The following is a 15,637-nucleotide window of genomic DNA, read 5'->3' on the forward strand; positions in this document are numbered from 1 at the left end:
GAGCCCGAGGCCCGAGCCCGAGCCCCAAAGCCGAGCCCCGAGCCCGAGCCCCGAGCCCGAGCCCCAAAGCCGAGCCCCGAGCCCCAAAGCCGAGCCCCGAGCCACGAGCCCCGAGCCCGAGCCCCGAGCCCGAGGCCCGAGCCCGAGCCCCAAAGCCGAGCCCCGAGCCCGAGCCCCGAGGCCCGAGCAGATATCTTAGACCATCTAATTAAAATGTTGCAAAACTGAAATACAACTTTGAGAAGAGTCAATTTATTTTTTCCATCTTTTATTTGATAAAAGTGAACTTGCCACTCTAGAAAAGAAAAGAAAATGTTTTATTGTAAATACTTTGACTTTTAGAGCTGATTCAAAATTGTGTCATGTAATGTTTCCTCATTCTTCAGCCTGTAAGAGCCTCTGAAGCTAACCCGGATGCCCTCCCTGCAGGTCATCCAGAGGCTGGTGTTCCCCTTGAGCCGGATGAACTATCCTCCTGAGAACTGTCTTGAGCTGTTCAGTCGCCTGGAGCAGGTCCTGGAGCCCAAAGCTCTGACTTGTCCTCTGGCCACAGTCAACGTCCTCATGTCCCTGCTGCAGCTGCACTTCTGTCCTCACAGTCTGCTGCGACGTGTCTTCTGCCCCGGCTTCATCCAGAGCCTCACAAGTACGAACTGGAGCGGGGAAAGAGCGGGGAAAGAGCCAAGCTAGAGGGAGGAAAGAGCGGGGAAAGAGCCGAGCTGGAGCGGAGAAAGAGCGGGGAAAGAGCCGAGCTAGAGCGAGGAAAGAGCGAGGAAAGAGCCCAGCTAGAGCGGGGAAAGAGCCCAGCTTGAGCGGGGAAAGAGCCCAGCTAGAGGGAGGAAAGAGCGGGGAAAGAGCCGAGCTGGAGCGGGGAAAGAGCGGGGAAAGAGCCCAGCTAGAGGGAGGAAAGAGCGGGGAAAGTGCCGAGCTGGAGCGGGGAAAGAGCGGGAAAAGAGCCGAGCTGGAGCGAGGAAAGAGCGGGGAAAGAGCCCAGCTAGAGCGGGGAAAGAGCCGAGCTAGAGCGAGGAAAGAGCCGAGCTAGAGCGAGAAAAGAGCGAGGAAAGAGCAGGGAAAGAGCCCAGCTAGAGCGGGGAAAGAGCGGGGAAAGAGCCCAGCTAGAGCGGGGAAAGAGCGGGGAAAGAGCCCAGCTAGAGCGGGGAAAGAGCCGAGCTAGAGCGGGGAAAGAGCCGAGTTAGAGCGAGGAAAGAGCGGGGAAAGAGCCGAGCTAGAGCGAGGAAAGAGCGGGGAAAGAGCCGAGCTAGAGCGAGGAAAGAGCGGGGAAAGAGCCGAGCTAGAGCGAGGAAAGAGCGGGGAAAGAGCCGAGCTAGAGCGAGGAAAGAGCCGAGCTAGAGCGGGGAAAGAGCGGGCAAAGAGCGGGGAAAGAGCCGAGGAAAGAGCGGGGAAAGAGCGGGGAAAGAGCCCAGCTAGAGCGGGGAAAGAGCCCAGCTAGAGCGGGGAAAGAGCCCAGCTAGAGCGGGGAAAGAGCCCAGCTAGAGCGGGGAAAGAGCCCAGCTAGAGCGGGGAAAGAGCCGAGCTAGAGCGATGAAAGAGCGAGGAAAGAGCAAGGAAAGAGCGAGGAAAGAGCCCAGCTAGAGGGAGGAAAGAGCGGGGAAAGAGCCGAGCTGGAGCGAGGAAAGAGCCGAGCTAGAGCGAGGAAAGAGCGAGGAAAGGGCGGGGAAAGAGCCCAGCTAGAGCGGGGAAAGAGCCGAGCTGGAGCGGGGAAAGAGCCGAGCTCTAGTGAGGAAAGAGCGGGGAAAGAGCCGAGCTAGAGCGGGGAAAGAGCCGAGCTAGAGCGGGGAAAGAGCCGAGCTAGAGCGAGGAAAGAGCCGAGCTAGAGCGGGGAAAGAGCAGTCAAAGAGCCGAGCTAGAGCGTGGAAAGAGCGGGGAAAGAGCGGGGAAAGAGCCGAGCTAGAGCGAGGAAAGAGCGGGGAAAGAGCCCAGCTAGAGCGGGGAAAGAGCGAGGAAAGAGCGAGGAAAGAGCGAGGAAAGAGCGAGGAAAGAGCGGGGAAAGAGCGGGGAAAGAGCCCAGCTAGAACGGGGAAAGAGCGGGGAAAGAGCCGAGCTCGAGCGAGGAAAGAGCGGGGAAAGAGCCGAGCTCGAGCGAGGAAAGAGCGGGGAAAGAGCCAAGCTAGAGCGAGGAAAGAGCGAGGAAAGAGCGGGGAAAGAGCCCAGCTAGAGCGAGGAAAGAGCGGGGAAAGAGCCCAGCTAGAGAGGGGAAAGAGCCGAGCTAGAGCGGGGAAAGAGCGGGGAAAGAGCCGAGCTAGAGCGAGGAAAGAGCGAGGAAAGAGCGAGGAAAGAGCGAGGAAAGAGCGGGGAAAGAGCGGGGAAAGAGCCCAGCTAGAGCGGGGAAAGAGCCGAGCTAGAGCGGGGAAAGAGCCGAGCTAGAGCGAGGAAAGAGCCGAGCTAGAGCGAGGAAAGAGCGAGGAAAGAGCGAGGAAAGAGCGAGGAAAGAGCGAGGAAAGAGCGAGGAAAGAGCAAGGAAAGAGCGAGGAAAGAGCAAGGAAAGAACGAGGAAAGAGCCCAGCTAGAGGGAGGAAAGAGCCGAGCTGGAGCGGGGAAAGAGCGGGGAAAGAGCGGGGAAAGAGCCGAGCTAGAGCGGGGAAAGAGCCCAGCTAGAGCGGGGAAAGAGCCCAGCTAGAGCGGGGAAAGAGCCGAGCTAGAGCGAGGAAAGAGCCGAGGAAAGAGTGGGGAAAGAGCGGGGAAGGAGCCCAGCTAGAGCGGGGAAAGAGCCCAGCTAGAGCGGGGAAAGAGCCCAGCTAGAGCGGGGAAAGAGCCCAGCTAGAGCGGGGAAAGAGCCCAGCTAGAGCGGGGAAAGAGCGAGGAAAGAGCAAGGAAAGAGCGAGGAAAGAGCCGAGCTAGAGCGAGGAAAGAGCGGGGAAAGAGCCCAGCTAGAGCGGGGAAAGAGCCGAGCTGGAGCGGGGAAAGAGCGGGGAAAGAGCCCAGCTAGAGCGGCGAAAGAGCGTGGAAAGAGCCGAGCTCTAGCGAGGAAAGAGCGGGGAAAGAGCCGAGCTAGAGCGGGGAAAGAGCCGAGCTAGAGCGGGGAAAGAGCCGAGCTAGAGCGAGGAAAGAGCGAGGAAAGAGCGGGGAAAGAGCGGGGAAAGAGCGGGGAAAGAGGAGCGAGGAAAGAGCCGAGCTAGAGCGAGGAAAGAGCGGGGAAAGAGCCGAGCTAGAGCGGGGAAAGTGCGGTCAAAGAGCCAAGCTAGAGCGAGGAAAGAGCGGGGAAAGAGCGGGGAAAGAGGAGCGAGGAAAGAGCCGAGCTAGAGCGAGGAAAGAGCGGGGAAAGAGCCGAGCTAGAGCGAGGAAAGAGCGGGGAAAGAGCCGAGCTATAGCGAGGAAAGAGCGGGGAAAGAGCCGAGCTAGAGCGAGGAAAGAGCGGGGAAAGAGCCGAGCTAGAGCGGGGAAAGAGCCGAGCTAGAGCGGGGAAAGAGCCGAGCTAGAGCGGGGAAAGAGCCGAGCTAGAGCGGGGAAAGAGCCGAGCTAGAGCGAGGAAAGAGCGGGGAAAGAGCCCAGCTAGAGGGAGGAAAGAGCGGGAAAAGAGCCGAGCTGGAGCGGGGAAAGAGCCGAGCTAGAGCGAGGAAAGAGCGGGGAAAGAGCCGAGCTAGAGCAATGAAAGAGCGGGGAAAGAGCCGAGCTAGAGCGAGGAAAGAGCGGGGAAAGAGCCCAGCTAGAGCGGGGAAAGAGCCGAGCTAGAGCGGGGAAAGAGCCGAGCTAGAGCAAGGAAAGAGCGGGGAAAGAGCCGAGCTAGAGCGAGGAAAGAGCGGGGTAAGAGCCGAGCTAGAGCGGGGAAAGAGCCGAGCTAGAGCGAGGAAAGAGCGGGGAAAGAGCGGGGAAAGAGCGAGGAAAGAGCGGGGAAAGAGCGAGGAAAGAGCGGGGAAAGAGCCCAGCTAGAGGGAGGAAAGAGCGGGAAAAGAGCCGAGCTGGAGCGGGGAAAGAGCGGGGAAGGAGCCCAGCTAGAGCGGGGAAAGAGCCCAGCTAGAGCGGGGAAAGAGCCCAGCTAGAGCGGGGAAAGAGCCCAGCTAGAGCGGGGAAAGAGCCCAGCTAGAGCGGGGAAAGAGCCCAGCTAGAGCGGGGAAAGAGCGAGGAAAGAGCAAGGAAAGAGCGAGGAAAGAGCCGAGCTAGAGCGAGGAAAGAGCGGGGAAAGAGCCCAGCTAGAGCGGGGAAAGAGCCGAGCTGGAGCGGGGAAAGAGCGGGGAAAGAGCCCAGCTAGAGCGGCGAAAGAGCGTGGAAAGAGCCGAGCTCTAGCGAGGAAAGAGCGGGGAAAGAGCCGAGCTAGAGCGGGGAAAGAGCCGAGCTAGAGCGGGGAAAGAGCCGAGCTAGAGCGAGGAAAGAGCGAGGAAAGAGCGGGGAAAGAGCGGGGAAAGAGGAGCGAGGAAAGAGCCGAGCTAGAGCGAGGAAAGAGCGGGGAAAGAGCCGAGCTAGAGCGGGGAAAGTGCGGTCAAAGAGCCAAGCTAGAGCGAGGAAAGAGCGGGGAAAGAGCGGGGAAAGAGGAGCGAGGAAAGAGCCGAGCTAGAGCGAGGAAAGAGCGGGGAAAGAGCCGAGCTAGAGCAAGGAAAGAGCGGGGAAAGAGCCGAGCTAGAGCGAGGAAAGAGCGGGGAAAGAGCCGAGCTAGAGCGAGGAAAGAGCGGGGAAATAGCCGAGCTAGAGCGGGGAAAGAGCCGAGCTAGAGCGGGGAAAGAGCCGAGCTAGAGCGGGGAAAGAGCCGAGCTAGAGCGAGGAAAGAGCGGGGAAAGAGCCCAGCTAGAGGGAGGAAAGAGCGGGAAAAGAGCCGAGCTGGAGCGGGGAAAGAGCCGAGCTAGAGCGAGGAAAGAGCGAGGAAAGAGCGGGGAAAGAGCCGAGCTAGAGCAATGAAAGAGCGGGGAAAGAGCCGAGCTAGAGCGAGGAAAGAGCGGGGAAAGAGCCCAGCTAGAGCGGGGAAAGAGCCGAGCTAGAGCGGGGAAAGAGCCGAGCTAGAGCAAGGAAAGAGCGGGGAAAGAGCCGAGCTAGAGCGAGGAAAGAGCGGGGTAAGAGCCGAGCTAGAGCGGGGAAAGAGCCGAGCTAGAGCGAGGAAAGAGCGGGGAAAGAGCGAGGAAAGAGCGGGGAAAGAGCCCAGCTAGAGGGAGGAAAGAGCGGGAAAAGAGCCGAGCTGGAGCGGGGAAAGAGCCGAGCTAGAGCGAAGAAAGAGCGGGGAAAGAGCCCAGCTTGAGCGGGGAAAGAGCTGAGCTAGAGTGAGGAAAGAGCCGAGCTAGAGCAAGGAAAGAGCGGGGAAAGAGCCGAGCTAGAGCGAGGAAAGAGCGGGGAAAGAGCCGAGCTAGAGCGAGGAAAGCCGAGCTAGAGCGAGGAAAGAGCCGAGCTAGAGCGAGGAAAGAGCGGGGAAAGAGCCCAGCTAGAGCGGGGAAAGAGCCGAGCTAGAGCGGGGAAAGAGCCGAGCTAGAGCAAGGAAAGAGCGGGGAAAGAGCCGAGCTAGAGCGGGGAAAGAGCCGAGCTAGAGCGAGGAAAGAGCGAGGAAAGAGCGAGGAAAGAGCGGGGAAAGAGCGGGGAAAGAGGAGCGAGGAAAGAGCCGAGCTAGAGCGAGGAAAGAGCGGGGAAAGAGCCGAGCTAGAGCGGGGAAAGTGCGGTCAAAGAGCCAAGCTAGAGCGAGGAAAGAGCGGGGAAAGAGCGGGGAAAGAGGAGCGAGGAAAGAGCCGAGCTAGAGCGAGGAAAGAGCGGGGAAAGAGCCGAGCTAGAGCAAGGAAAGAGCGGGGAAAGAGCCGAGCTAGAGCGAGGAAAGAGCCGAGCTAGAGCGAGGAAAGAGCGGGGAAAGAGCCGAGCTAGAGCGGGGAAAGAGCCGAGCTAGAGCGGGGAAAGAGCCGAGCTAGAGCGGGGAAAGAGCCGAGCTAGAGCGGGGAAAGAGCGGGGAAAGAGCCCAGCTAGAGGGAGGAAAGAGCGGGAAAAGAGCCGAGCTGGAGCGGGGAAAGAGCCGAGCTAGAGCGAGGAAAGAGCGAGGAAAGAGCGGGGAAAGAGCCGAGCTAGAGCAATGAAAGAGCGGGGAAAGAGCCGAGCTAGAGCGAGGAAAGAGCGGGGAAAGAGCCCAGCTAGAGCGGGGAAAGAGCCGAGCTAGAGCGGGGAAAGAGCCGAGCTAGAGCAAGGAAAGAGCAGGGAAAGAGCCGAGCTAGAGCGAGGAAAGAGCGGGGTAAGAGCCGAGCTAGAGCGGGGAAAGAGCCGAGCTAGAGCGAGGAAAGAGCGGGGAAAGAGCGAGGAAAGAGCGGGGAAAGAGCCCAGCTAGAGGGAGGAAAGAGCGGGAAAAGAGCCGAGCTGGAGCGGGGAAAGAGCGGGGAAAGCCGAGCTAGAGCGAGGAAAGAGCCGAGCTAGAGCGAGGAAAGAGCCGAGCTAGAGCGAGGAAAGAGCGAGGAAAGAGCGGGGAAAGAGCCCAGCTAGAGCGGGGAAAGAGCCCAGCTAGAGCGGGGAAAGAGCCCAGCTAGAGCTGGGAAAGAGCCCAGCTAGAGCGGGGAAAGAGCCGAGCTAGAGCAAGGAAAGAGCGGGGAAAGAGCCGAGCTAGAGCGAGGAAAGAGCGGGGAAAGAGCCGAGCTAGAGCGAGGAAAGCCGAGCTAGAGCGAGGAAAGAGCGGGGAAAGAGCCCAGCTAGAGCGGGGAAAGAGCCGAGCTAGAGCGGGGAAAGAGCCGAGCTAGAGCAAGGAAAGAGCGGGGAAAGAGCCGAGCTAGAGCGAGGAAAGAGCGGGGAAAGAGCCGAGCTAGAGCGGGGAAAGAGCCGAGCTAGAGCGGGGAAAGAGCGGGGAAAGAGCGAGGAAAGAGCGGGGAAAGAACGGGGAAAGAGCCCAGCTAGAGCGGGGAAAGAGCCGAGCTAGAGCGGGGAAAGAGCCGAGCTAGAGCGAGGAAAGAGCGGGGAAAGAGCCGAGCTAGAGCGAGGAAAGAGCGAGGAAAGAGCCGAGCTAGAGCGGGGAAAGAGCCGAGCTAGAGCGGGGAAAGAGCCGAGCTAGAGCGGGGAAAGAGCCCAGCTAGAGGGAGGAAAGAGCGGGAAAAGAGCCGAGCTGGAGTGGGGAAAGAGCCGAGCTAGAGCGAGGAAAGAGCGAGGAAAGAGCGGGGAAAGAGCCGAGCTAGAGCGGGGAAAGAGCCGAGCTAGAGCAAGGAAAGAGCGGGGAAAGAGCCGAGCTAGAGCGAGGAAAGAGCGGGGAAAGAGCCGGGCTAGAGCGAGGAAAGCCGAGCTAGAGCGAGGAAAGCCGAGCTAGAGCGAGGAAAGAGCCGAGCTAGAGCGAGGAAAGAGCGAGGAAAGAGCGAGGAAAGAGCGGGGAAAGAGCCCAGCTAGAGCGGGGAAAGAGCCGAGTTAGAGCGGGGAAAGAGCCGAGCTAGAGCGAGGAAAGAGCGGGGAAAGAGCCGAGCTAGAGCGAGGAAAGAGCGGGGTAAGAGCCGAGCTAGAGCGGGGAAAGAGCCGAGCTAGAGCGAGGAAAGAGCGGGGAAAGAGCGAGGAAAGAGCGGGGAAAGAGCCCAGCTAGAGGGAGGAAAGAGCGGGAAAAGAGCCGAGCTGGAGCGGGGAAAGAGCGGGGAAAGAGCCGGGCTAGAGCGAGGAAAGCCGAGCTAGAGCGAGGAAAGCCGAGCTAGAGCGAGGAAAGAGCCGAGCTAGAGCGAGGAAAGAGCGAGGAAAGAGCGAGGAAAGAGCGGGGAAAGAGCCCAGCTAGAGCGGGGAAAGAGCCGAGTTAGAGCGGGGAAAGAGCCGAGCTAGAGCGAGGAAAGAGCGGGGAAAGAGCCGAGCTAGAGCGAGGAAAGAGCGGGGTAAGAGCCGAGCTAGAGCGGGGAAAGAGCCGAGCTAGAGCGAGGAAAGAGCGGGGAAAGAGCGAGGAAAGAGCGGGGAAAGAGCCCAGCTAGAGGGAGGAAAGAGCGGGAAAAGAGCCGAGCTGGAGCGGGGAAAGAGCGGGGAAAGAGCCGAGCTAGAGCGAAGAAAGAGCGGGGAAAGAGCCCAGCTAGAGCGGGGAAAGAGCCCGGATAGAGCGGGGAAAGAGCCCGGATAGAGCGGGGAAAGAGCCCAGCTTGAGCGGGGAAAGAGCTGAGCTAGAGCGAGGAAAGAGCCGAGCTAGAGCGAGGAAAGGGCGGGGAAAGAGCCCAGCTAGAGCGGGGAAAGAGCGGGGAAAGAGCCGAGCTGGAGCGGGGAAAGAGCGGGGAAAGAGCCCAGCTAGAGCGGGGAAAGAGCGTGGAAAGAGCCGAGCTCTAGCGAGGAAAGAGCGAGGAAAGAGCAGGGAAAGAGCCGAGCTAGAGCGAGGAAAGAGCCGAGCTAGAGCGAGGAAAGAGCGGGGAAAGAGCCCAGCTAGAGCGGGGAAAGAGCGGGGAAAGCCGAGCTAGAGCGAGGAAAGAGCCGAGCTAGAGCGAGGAAAGAGCGAGGAAAGAGCGGGGAAAGAGCCCAGCTAGAGCGGGGAAAGAGCCCAGCTAGAGCGGGGAAAGAGCCCAGCTAGAGCTGGGAAAGAGCCCAGCTAGAGCGGGGAAAGAGCCGAGCTAGAGCAAGGAAAGAGCGGGGAAAGAGCCGAGCTAGAGCGAGGAAAGAGCGGGGAAAGAGCCGAGCTAGAGCGAGGAAAGCCGAGCTAGAGCGAGGAAAGAGCGAGGAAAGAGCGGGGAAAGAGCCCAGCTAGAGCGGGGAAAGAGCCGAGCTAGAGCGGGGAAAGAGCCGAGCTAGAGCAAGGAAAGAGCGGGGAAAGAGCCGAGCTAGAGCGAGGAAAGAGCGGGGAAAGAGCCGAGCTAGAGCGGGGAAAGAGCCGAGCTAGAGCGGGGAAAGAGCCGAGCTAGAGCGGGGAAAGAGCCGAGCTAGAGCGAGGAAAGAGCGGGGAAAGAGCGAGGAAAGAGCGGGGAAAGAGCCCAGCTAGAGGGAGGAAAGAGCGGGAAAAGAGCCGAGCTGGAGCGGGGAAAGAGCGAGGAAAGAGCGAGGAAAGAGCGAGGAAAGAGCGAGGAAAGAGCGGGGAAAGAGCGGGGAAAGAGCCCAGCTAGAACGGGGAAAGAGCGGGGAAAGAGCCGAGCTCGAGCGAGGAAAGAGCGGGGAAAGAGCCGAGCTCGAGCGAGGAAAGAGCGGGGAAAGAGCCAAGCTAGAGCGAGGAAAGAGCGAGGAAAGAGCGGGGAAAGAGCCCAGCTAGAGCGAGGAAAGAGCGGGGAAAGAGCCCAGCTAGAGAGGGGAAAGAGCCGAGCTAGAGCGGGGAAAGAGCGGGGAAAGAGCCGAGCTAGAGCGAGGAAAGAGCGAGGAAAGAGCGAGGAAAGAGCGAGGAAAGAGCGGGGAAAGAGCGGGGAAAGAGCCCAGCTAGAGCGGGGAAAGAGCCGAGCTAGAGCGGGGAAAGAGCCGAGCTAGAGCGAGGAAAGAGCCGAGCTAGAGCGAGGAAAGAGCGAGGAAAGAGCGAGGAAAGAGCGAGGAAAGAGCGAGGAAAGAGCAAGGAAAGAGCGAGGAAAGAGCAAGGAAAGAACGAGGAAAGAGCCCAGCTAGAGGGAGGAAAGAGCCGAGCTGGAGCGGGGAAAGAGCGGGGAAAGAGCGGGGAAAGAGCCGAGCTAGAGCGGGGAAAGAGCCCAGCTAGAGCGGGGAAAGAGCCCAGCTAGAGCGGGGAAAGAGCCCAGCTAGAGCGGGGAAAGAGCCCAGCTAGAGCGGGGAAAGAGCGAGGAAAGAGCAAGGAAAGAGCGAGGAAAGAGCCGAGCTAGAGCGAGGAAAGAGCGGGGAAAGAGCCCAGCTAGAGCGGGGAAAGAGCCGAGCTGGAGCGGGGAAAGAGCGGGGAAAGAGCCCAGCTAGAGCGGCGAAAGAGCGTGGAAAGAGCCGAGCTCTAGCGAGGAAAGAGCGGGGAAAGAGCCGAGCTAGAGCGGGGAAAGAGCCGAGCTAGAGCGGGGAAAGAGCCGAGCTAGAGCGAGGAAAGAGCGAGGAAAGAGCGAGGAAAGAGCGGGGAAAGAGCGGGGAAAGAGCGGGGAAAGAGGAGCGAGGAAAGAGCCGAGCTAGAGCGAGGAAAGAGCGGGGAAAGAGCCGAGCTAGAGCGGGGAAAGTGCGGTCAAAGAGCCAAGCTAGAGCGAGGAAAGAGCGGGGAAAGAGCGGGGAAAGAGGAGCGAGGAAAGAGCCGAGCTAGAGCGAGGAAAGAGCGGGGAAAGAGCCGAGCTAGAGCGAGGAAAGAGCGGGGAAAGAGCCGAGCTAGAGCGAGGAAAGAGCGGGGAAAGAGCCGAGCTAGAGCGAGGAAAGAGCGGGGAAAGAGCCGAGCTAGAGCGAGGAAAGAGCGGGGAAAGAGCCGAGCTAGAGCGGGGAAAGAGCCGAGCTAGAGCGGGGAAAGAGCCGAGCTAGAGCGGGGAAAGAGCCGAGCTAGAGCGGGGAAAGAGCCGAGCTAGAGCGAGGAAAGAGCGGGGAAAGAGCCCAGCTAGAGGGAGGAAAGAGCGGGAAAAGAGCCGAGCTGGAGCGGGGAAAGAGCCGAGCTAGAGCGAGGAAAGAGCGAGGAAAGAGCGGGGAAAGAGCCGAGCTAGAGCAATGAAAGAGCGGGGAAAGAGCCGAGCTAGAGCGAGGAAAGAGCGGGGAAAGAGCCCAGCTAGAGCGGGGAAAGAGCCGAGCTAGAGCGGGGAAAGAGCCGAGCTAGAGCAAGGAAAGAGCGGGGAAAGAGCCGAGCTAGAGCGAGGAAAGAGCGGGGTAAGAGCCGAGCTAGAGCGGGGAAAGAGCCGAGCTAGAGCGAGGAAAGAGCGGGGAAAGAGCGGGGAAAGAGCGAGGAAAGAGCGGGGAAAGAGCGAGGAAAGAGCGGGGAAAGAGCCCAGCTAGAGGGAGGAAAGAGCGGGAAAAGAGCCGAGCTGGAGCGGGGAAAGAGCGGGGAAGGAGCCCAGCTAGAGCGGGGAAAGAGCCCAGCTAGAGCGGGGAAAGAGCCCAGCTAGAGCGGGGAAAGAGCCCAGCTAGAGCGGGGAAAGAGCCCAGCTAGAGCGGGGAAAGAGCCCAGCTAGAGCGGGGAAAGAGCGAGGAAAGAGCAAGGAAAGAGCGAGGAAAGAGCCGAGCTAGAGCGAGGAAAGAGCGGGGAAAGAGCCCAGCTAGAGCGGGGAAAGAGCCGAGCTGGAGCGGGGAAAGAGCGGGGAAAGAGCCCAGCTAGAGCGGCGAAAGAGCGTGGAAAGAGCCGAGCTCTAGCGAGGAAAGAGCGGGGAAAGAGCCGAGCTAGAGCGGGGAAAGAGCCGAGCTAGAGCGGGGAAAGAGCCGAGCTAGAGCGAGGAAAGAGCGAGGAAAGAGCGAGGAAAGAGCGGGGAAAGAGCGGGGAAAGAGGAGCGAGGAAAGAGCCGAGCTAGAGCGAGGAAAGAGCGGGGAAAGAGCCGAGCTAGAGCGGGGAAAGTGCGGTCAAAGAGCCAAGCTAGAGCGAGGAAAGAGCGGGGAAAGAGCGGGGAAAGAGGAGCGAGGAAAGAGCCGAGCTAGAGCGAGGAAAGAGCGGGGAAAGAGCCGAGCTAGAGCAAGGAAAGAGCGGGGAAAGAGCCGAGCTAGAGCGAGGAAAGAGCGGGGAAAGAGCCGAGCTAGAGCGAGGAAAGAGCGGGGAAAGAGCCGAGCTAGAGCGGGGAAAGAGCCGAGCTAGAGCGGGGAAAGAGCCGAGCTAGAGCGGGGAAAGAGCCGAGCTAGAGCGAGGAAAGAGCGGGGAAAGAGCCCAGCTAGAGGGAGGAAAGAGCGGGAAAAGAGCCGAGCTGGAGCGGGGAAAGAGCCGAGCTAGAGCGAGGAAAGAGCGAGGAAAGAGCGGGGAAAGAGCCGAGCTAGAGCAATGAAAGAGCGGGGAAAGAGCCGAGCTAGAGCGAGGAAAGAGCGGGGAAAGAGCCCAGCTAGAGCGGGGAAAGAGCCGAGCTAGAGCGGGGAAAGAGCCGAGCTAGAGCAAGGAAAGAGCAGGGAAAGAGCCGAGCTAGAGCGAGGAAAGAGCGGGGTAAGAGCCGAGCTAGAGCGGGGAAAGAGCCGAGCTAGAGCGAGGAAAGAGCGGGGAAAGAGCGAGGAAAGAGCGGGGAAAGAGCCCAGCTAGAGGGAGGAAAGAGCGGGAAAAGAGCCGAGCTGGAGCGGGGAAAGAGCGGGGAAAGCCGAGCTAGAGCGAGGAAAGAGCCGAGCTAGAGCGAGGAAAGAGCGAGGAAAGAGCGGGGAAAGAGCCCAGCTAGAGCGGGGAAAGAGCCCAGCTAGAGCGGGGAAAGAGCCCAGCTAGAGCTGGGAAAGAGCCCAGCTAGAGCGGGGAAAGAGCCGAGCTAGAGCAAGGAAAGAGCGGGGAAAGAGCCGAGCTAGAGCGAGGAAAGAGCGGGGAAAGAGCCGAGCTAGAGCGAGGAAAGCCGAGCTAGAGCGAGGAAAGAGCGAGGAAAGAGCGGGGAAAGAGCCCAGCTAGAGCGGGGAAAGAGCCGAGCTAGAGCGGGGAAAGAGCCGAGCTAGAGCAAGGAAAGAGCGGGGAAAGAGCCGAGCTAGAGCGAGGAAAGAGCGGGGAAAGAGCCGAGCTAGAGCGGGGAAAGAGCCGAGCTAGAGCGGGGAAAGAGCGGGGAAAGAGCGAGGAAAGAGCGAGTAAAGAGCGGGGAAAGAACGGGGAAAGAGCCCAGCTAGAGCGGGGAAAGAGCCGAGCTAGAGCGGGGAAAGAGCCGAGCTAGAGCGAGGAAAGAGCGGGGAAAGAGCCGAGCTAGAGCGAGGAAAGAGCGAGGAAAGAGCCGAGCTAGAGCGGGGAAAGAGCCGAGCTAGAGCGGGGAAAGAGCCGAGCTAGAGCGGGGAAAGAGCCCAGCTAGAGGGAGGAAAGAGCGGGAAAAGAGCCGAGCTGGAGCGGGGAAAGAGCCGAGCTAGAGCGAGGAAAGAGCGAGGAAAGAGCGGGGAAAGAGCCGAGCTAGAGCGGGGAAAGAGCCGAGCTAGAGCAAGGAAAGAGCGGGGAAAGAGCCGAGCTAGAGCGAGGAAAGAGCGGGGAAAGAGCCGGGCTAGAGCGAGGAAAGCCGAGCTAGAGCGAGGAAAGCCGAGCTAGAGCGAGGAAAGAGCCGAGCTAGAGCGAGGAAAGAGCGAGGAAAGAGCGAGGAAAGAGCGGGGAAAGAGCCCAGCTAGAGCGGGGAAAGAGCCGAGTTAGAGCGGGGAAAGAGCCGAGCTAGAGCGAGGAAAGAGCGGGGAAAGAGCCGAGCTAGAGCGAGGAAAGAGCGGGGTAAGAGCCGAGCTAGAGCGGGGAAAGAGCCGAGCTAGAGCGAGGAAAGAGCGGGGAAAGAGCGAGGAAAGAGCGGGGAAAGAGCCCAGCTAGAGGGAGGAAAGAGCGGGAAAAGAGCCGAGCTGGAGCGGGGAAAGAGCGGGGAAAGAGCCGAGCTAGAGCGAAGAAAGAGCGGGGAAAGAGCCCAGCTAGAGCGGGGAAAGAGCCCGGATAGAGCGGGGAAAGAGCCCGGATAGAGCGGGGAAAGAGCCCAGCTTGAGCGGGGAAAGAGCTGAGCTAGAGCGAGGAAAGAGCCGAGCTAGAGCGAGGAAAGGGCGGGGAAAGAGCCCAGCTAGAGCGGGGAAAGAGCGGGGAAAGAGCCGAGCTGGAGCGGGGAAAGAGCGGGGAAAGAGCCCAGCTAGAGCGGGGAAAGAGCGTGGAAAGAGCCGAGCTCTAGCGAGGAAAGAGCGAGGAAAGAGCAGGGAAAGAGCCGAGCTAGAGCGAGGAAAGAGCCGAGCTAGAGCGAGGAAAGAGCGGGGAAAGAGCCCAGCTAGAGCGGGGAAAGAGCGGGGAAAGCCGAGCTAGAGCGAGGAAAGAGCCGAGCTAGAGCGAGGAAAGAGCGAGGAAAGAGCGGGGAAAGAGCCCAGCTAGAGCGGGGAAAGAGCCCAGCTAGAGCGGGGAAAGAGCCCAGCTAGAGCTGGGAAAGAGCCCAGCTAGAGCGGGGAAAGAGCCGAGCTAGAGCAAGGAAAGAGCGGGGAAAGAGCCGAGCTAGAGCGAGGAAAGAGCGGGGAAAGAGCCGAGCTAGAGCGAGGAAAGCCGAGCTAGAGCGAGGAAAGAGCGAGGAAAGAGCGGGGAAAGAGCCCAGCTAGAGCGGGGAAAGAGCCGAGCTAGAGCGGGGAAAGAGCCGAGCTAGAGCAAGGAAAGAGCGGGGAAAGAGCCGAGCTAGAGCGAGGAAAGAGCGGGGAAAGAGCCGAGCTAGAGCGGGGAAAGAGCCGAGCTAGAGCGGGGAAAGAGCCGAGCTAGAGCGGGGAAAGAGCCGAGCTAGAGCGAGGAAAGAGCGGGGAAAGAGCGAGGAAAGAGCGGGGAAAGAGCCCAGCTAGAGGGAGGAAAGAGCGGGAAAAGAGCCGAGCTGGAGCGGGGAAAGAGCCGAGCTAGAGCGAGGAAAGAGCGAGGAAAGAGCGGGGAAAGAGCCGAGCTAGAGCAAGGAAAGAGCGGGGAAAGAGCCGAGCTAGAGCGGCGAAAGAGCCGAGCTAGAGCGAGGAAAGAGCGGGGAAAGAGCCGGGCTAGAGCGAGGAAAGCCGAGCTAGAGCGAGGAAAGAGCCGAGCTAGAGCGAGGAAACAGCGAGGAAAGAGCGGGGAAAGAGCCCAGCTAGAGCGGGGAAAGAGCTGAGCTAGAGCGGGGAAAGAGCCGAGCTAGAGCAAGTTAAGAGCGGGGAAAGAGCCGAGCTAGAGCGAGGAAAGAGCGGGGTAAGAGCCGAGCTAGAGCGAGGAAAGCCGAGCTAGAGCGAGGAAAGAGCGAGGAAAGAGCGGGGAAAGAGCCGAGCTAGAGCGGGGAAAGAGCCGAGCTAGAGCAAGGAAAGAGCGGGGAAAGAGCCGAGCTAGAGCGAGGAAAGAGCGGGGAAAGAGCCGAGCTAGAGCGGGGAAAGAGCCGAGCTAGAGCGGGGAAAGAGCCGAGCTAGAGCGGGGAAAGAGCCGAGCTAGAGCGAGGAAAGAGCGGGGAAAGAGCGAGGAAAGAGCGGGGAAAGAGCCCAGCTAGAGGGAGGAAAGAGCGGGAAAAGAGCCGAGCTGGAGCGGGGAAAGAGCCGAGCTAGAGCGAGGAAAGAGCGAGGAAAGAGCGGGGAAAGAGCCGAGCTAGAGCAAGGAAAGAGCGGGGAAAGAGCCGAGCTAGAGCGGGGAAAGAGCCGAGCTAGAGCGAGGAAAGAGCGGGGAAAGAGCCGGGCTAGAGCGAGGAAAGCCGAGCTAGAGCGAGGAAAGAGCCGAGCTAGAGCGAGGAAAAAGCGAGGAAAGAGCGGGGAAAGAGCCCAGCTAGAGCGGGGAAAGAGCCGAGCTAGAGCTGGGAAAGAGCCGAGCTAGAGCAAGTTAAGAGCGGGGAAAGAGCCGAGCTAGAGCGAGGAAAGAGCGGGGTAAGAGCCGAGCTAGAGCGGGGAAAGAGACGAGCTAGAGCGGGGAAAGAGCGAGGAAAGAGCGGGGAAAGAGCCCAGCTAGAGGGAGGAAAGAGCGGGAAAAGAGCCGAGCTGGAGCGGGGAAAGAGCGGGGAAAGAGCCGAGCTAGAGCGAAGAAAGAGCGGGGAAAGAGCTGAGCTAGAGCGAGGAAAGAGCCGAGCTAGAGCAAGGAAAGAGCGGGGAAAGAGCCGAGCTAGAGCGAGGAAAGAGCGGGGAAAGAGCCGAGCTAGAGCGAGGAAAGCCGAGCTAGAGCGAGGAAAGAGCCGAGCTAGAGCGAGGAAAGAGCGAGGAAAGAGCGGGGAAAGAGCCCAGCTAGAGCGGGGAAAGAGCCGAGCTAGAGCGGGAAAAGAGCCGAGCTAGAGCGGGAAAAGAGCCGAGCTAGAGCGGGGAAAGAGCCGAGCTAGAGCCGAGCTAGAGCGAGGAAAGAGCG

At 60.4% G+C, this 15,637-nt stretch overlaps 1 protein-coding gene across 1 annotated transcript in view; it reads left to right on the forward strand.

The window, feature by feature from the left end:
* fastk (Fas-activated serine/threonine kinase) overlaps positions 1-15,637 on the forward strand; it is an 84,203-nt gene that overhangs the window by 40,001 nt on the left and 28,565 nt on the right. The window contains exon 8 of the mRNA XM_072462186.1: positions 430-646. Coding sequence (XP_072318287.1) covers positions 430-646 — 217 coding nt within the window. The remainder of the gene's footprint in view (positions 1-429; positions 647-15,637) is intronic.

Source organism: Eucyclogobius newberryi, unplaced genomic scaffold, assembly GCF_026437365.1.
Source record: "Eucyclogobius newberryi isolate DKJ021-1_F unplaced genomic scaffold, fEucNew1.0.hap1 SCAF_39, whole genome shotgun sequence".
Classification (NCBI taxonomy): domain Eukaryota; kingdom Metazoa; phylum Chordata; class Actinopteri; order Gobiiformes; family Gobiidae; genus Eucyclogobius; species Eucyclogobius newberryi.